The following is a 2,500-nucleotide window of genomic DNA, read 5'->3' as shown; positions in this document are numbered from 1 at the left end:
ATTTCGTGTTATAGTCACAAAATGTAATCTATTGATTCGTGTTCACCAACACGGTTTCCCCATTTGTTTCCTTCTAATTTGTTATATATTTTGGATGAAGGCACGAAACAAACTAAACTAAAGGCGGCTAATGCTGGGCTATAGAGGAACTATAGCACGGTCACATGACTTCATGTCACCACCGCTAAGCTAAAGGCGGCTAATGTTGGGCTATAAAGGAACTACAGCACGGTCACATGACTTCACGTCACCACCGCTAAGCTAAAGGAGGCTAATGTTGGGCTATAAAGGAACAGCACGGTCACATGACTTCACGTCACCACCGCTAAGCTAAAGGAGGCTAATGTTGGGCTATAGAGGAACTACAGCACGGTCACATGACTTCAGGTCACCACCGCTAAGCTAAAGGAGGCTAATGTTGGGCTATAAAGGAACTACAGCACGGTCACATGACTTCAGGTCACCACCGCTAAGCTAAAGGAGGCTAATGTTGGGCTATAAAGGAACTACAGCACGGTCACATGACTTCACGTCACCACCGCTAAGCTAAAGGAGGTTAATGTTGGGCTATAAAGGAACTACAGCACGGTCACATGACTTCACGTCACCACCGCTAAGCTAAAGGAGGCTAATGTTGGGCTATAAAGGAACTACAGCACGGTCACATGACTTCACGTCACCACCGCTAAGCTAAAGGAGGCTAATGTTGGGCTATAAAGGAACTACAGCACGGTCACATAACTTCACCACCGCTCAGCTAAAGGAGGCTAATGTTGGGCTATAAAGGAACTACAGCACGGTCACATGACTTCACGTCACCACCGCTAAGCTAAAGGAGGCTAATGTTGGGCTATAAAGGAACTACAGCACGGTCACATGACTTCACGTCACCACCGCTAAGCTAAAGGAGGCTAATGTTGGGCTATAAAGGAACTACAGCACGGTCACATGACTCCACGTCACCACCGCTAAGCTAAAGGTGGCTAATGTTGGGATATAAAGGAACAACAGCACGGTCACATGACTTCACCTCACCACCGCTAAGCTAAAGGAGGCTAATGTTGGGCTATAAAGGAACTACAGCACGGTCACATGACTTCACGTCACCACCGCTAAGCTAAAGGAGGCTAATGTTGGGCTATAAAGGAACTACAGCATGGTCACATGACTTCACGTCACCACCGCTAAGCTAAAGGAGGCTAATGTTGGGCTATAAAGGAACTACAGCACGGTCACATGACTCCACGTCACCACCGCTAAGCTAAAGGTGGCTAATGCTGGGCTATAAAGGAACTACAGCACGGTCACATGACTTCACGTCACCACCGCTAAGCTATAGGAGGCTAATGTTGGGCTATAAAGGAACTACAGCACGGTCACATGACTTCACGTCTCCACCGCTAAGCTAAAGGAGGCTAATGTTGGGCTATAGAGGAACTACAGCACGGTCACATGACTCCACGTCACCACCGCTAAGCTAAAGGAGGCTAATGTTGGGCTATAAAGGAACTACAGCACGGTCACATGACTTCACCACCGCTAAGCTAAAGGTGGCTAATGTTGGGCTATAAAGGAACTACAGCACGGTCACATGACTTCATCCCACCACCGCTAAGATACAGGCTGCTAATGTTGACGTTTAGTCGTCTTATAATGCTGAGCCATGTCAGAGAGACTCATTCCTGCAGCTGAAGTTTACAAGATGGCAGAGCAGTTTTGTATTTTTTGTTTGTGTCTCAGAGTTTCGGCAGTTAATTTGAGTTTTAGGTACCACACATTGCATCTTTAATAATCAGCCGGGGATAAATGTCACCTCCCTCCCCTCTTTCCCCCCTGGCTCTGATACTCAGGGCAGATTGAGATTAAACTGATGACTGGATGTAAAAACTTCATTAACAACCCCCAGCATTAACATGATAAACAGTGGAGAAAAAGGTCAGCAGATATTTAACACACTGAGGTGACGTTCACACGGCAAGTCTTCGTGCATAATTCAGATTTATAACTCAGATCTGTTTTTGTTTTTTAAACGTGACGAGTCCAGTGTGGACCCTCTGAACTAAGTCACATATATAAATTATAATTGAGCCACTTCCTGCCTGCAGTGTGAACGCAGCCTGAAGGCAGCACTTTAAATAATGGATGTGTTTGACTCAGAGAGGAAGAGACACTTACGGGGACAAGTTTCCAGTACCAACGGTTGGATTGACACTGCCCGAGAGCAAGGCATTAGCGGGGGGTGGGGGGGGGGAGAAGCATTGTCGATGTTAGAAGCAACAAACACACAGAATGAAAGACGGCTGCAAAACATGGTGTGTGTGTGTGTGTGTGTGTGTGTGTGTGTGTGTGTGTGTGTGTGTGTGTGTGTGTGTGTGTGTGTGTGTGTGTGTGTGTGTGTGTGTGTGTGTGTGTGTGTGTGTGTGTGTGTGTGTGTGTGTGTGTGTGTGTGTGTGGTGTGTGTGTGTGTGTGTGTGTTTACCGAGTCCTGAGCAGTCTGCAG

At 46.9% G+C, this 2,500-nt stretch overlaps 1 protein-coding gene across 3 annotated transcripts in view; it reads right to left on the bottom strand.

Moving 5' to 3' along the window:
- Positions 1-2,500, bottom strand: part of LOC117451572 (calmodulin-regulated spectrin-associated protein 3-like) — a 32,332-nt gene that overhangs the window by 19,076 nt on the left and 10,756 nt on the right. For 2 of the 3 annotated variants that reach the window (XM_034089950.2, XM_034089957.2), the window contains exons 4-5: positions 2,480-2,500; positions 2,176-2,211 (exon numbers count right to left, since the gene is read on the bottom strand). The exon at positions 2,480-2,500 is cut by the window's right edge and continues 60 nt beyond it. In XM_034089950.2, the coding sequence (XP_033945841.1) occupies positions 2,176-2,211; positions 2,480-2,500 (57 nt within the window). The remainder of the gene's footprint in view (positions 1-2,175; positions 2,212-2,479) is intronic. The other variant, XM_034089965.2, reaches the window with a different exon arrangement.

This window comes from Pseudochaenichthys georgianus, chromosome 1, assembly GCF_902827115.2.
Source record: "Pseudochaenichthys georgianus chromosome 1, fPseGeo1.2, whole genome shotgun sequence".
Taxonomy (NCBI): domain Eukaryota; kingdom Metazoa; phylum Chordata; class Actinopteri; order Perciformes; family Channichthyidae; genus Pseudochaenichthys; species Pseudochaenichthys georgianus.
Note: the sequence above shows the minus strand (reverse complement) of the source record. Positions and strands in the feature narration are given on the sequence as shown.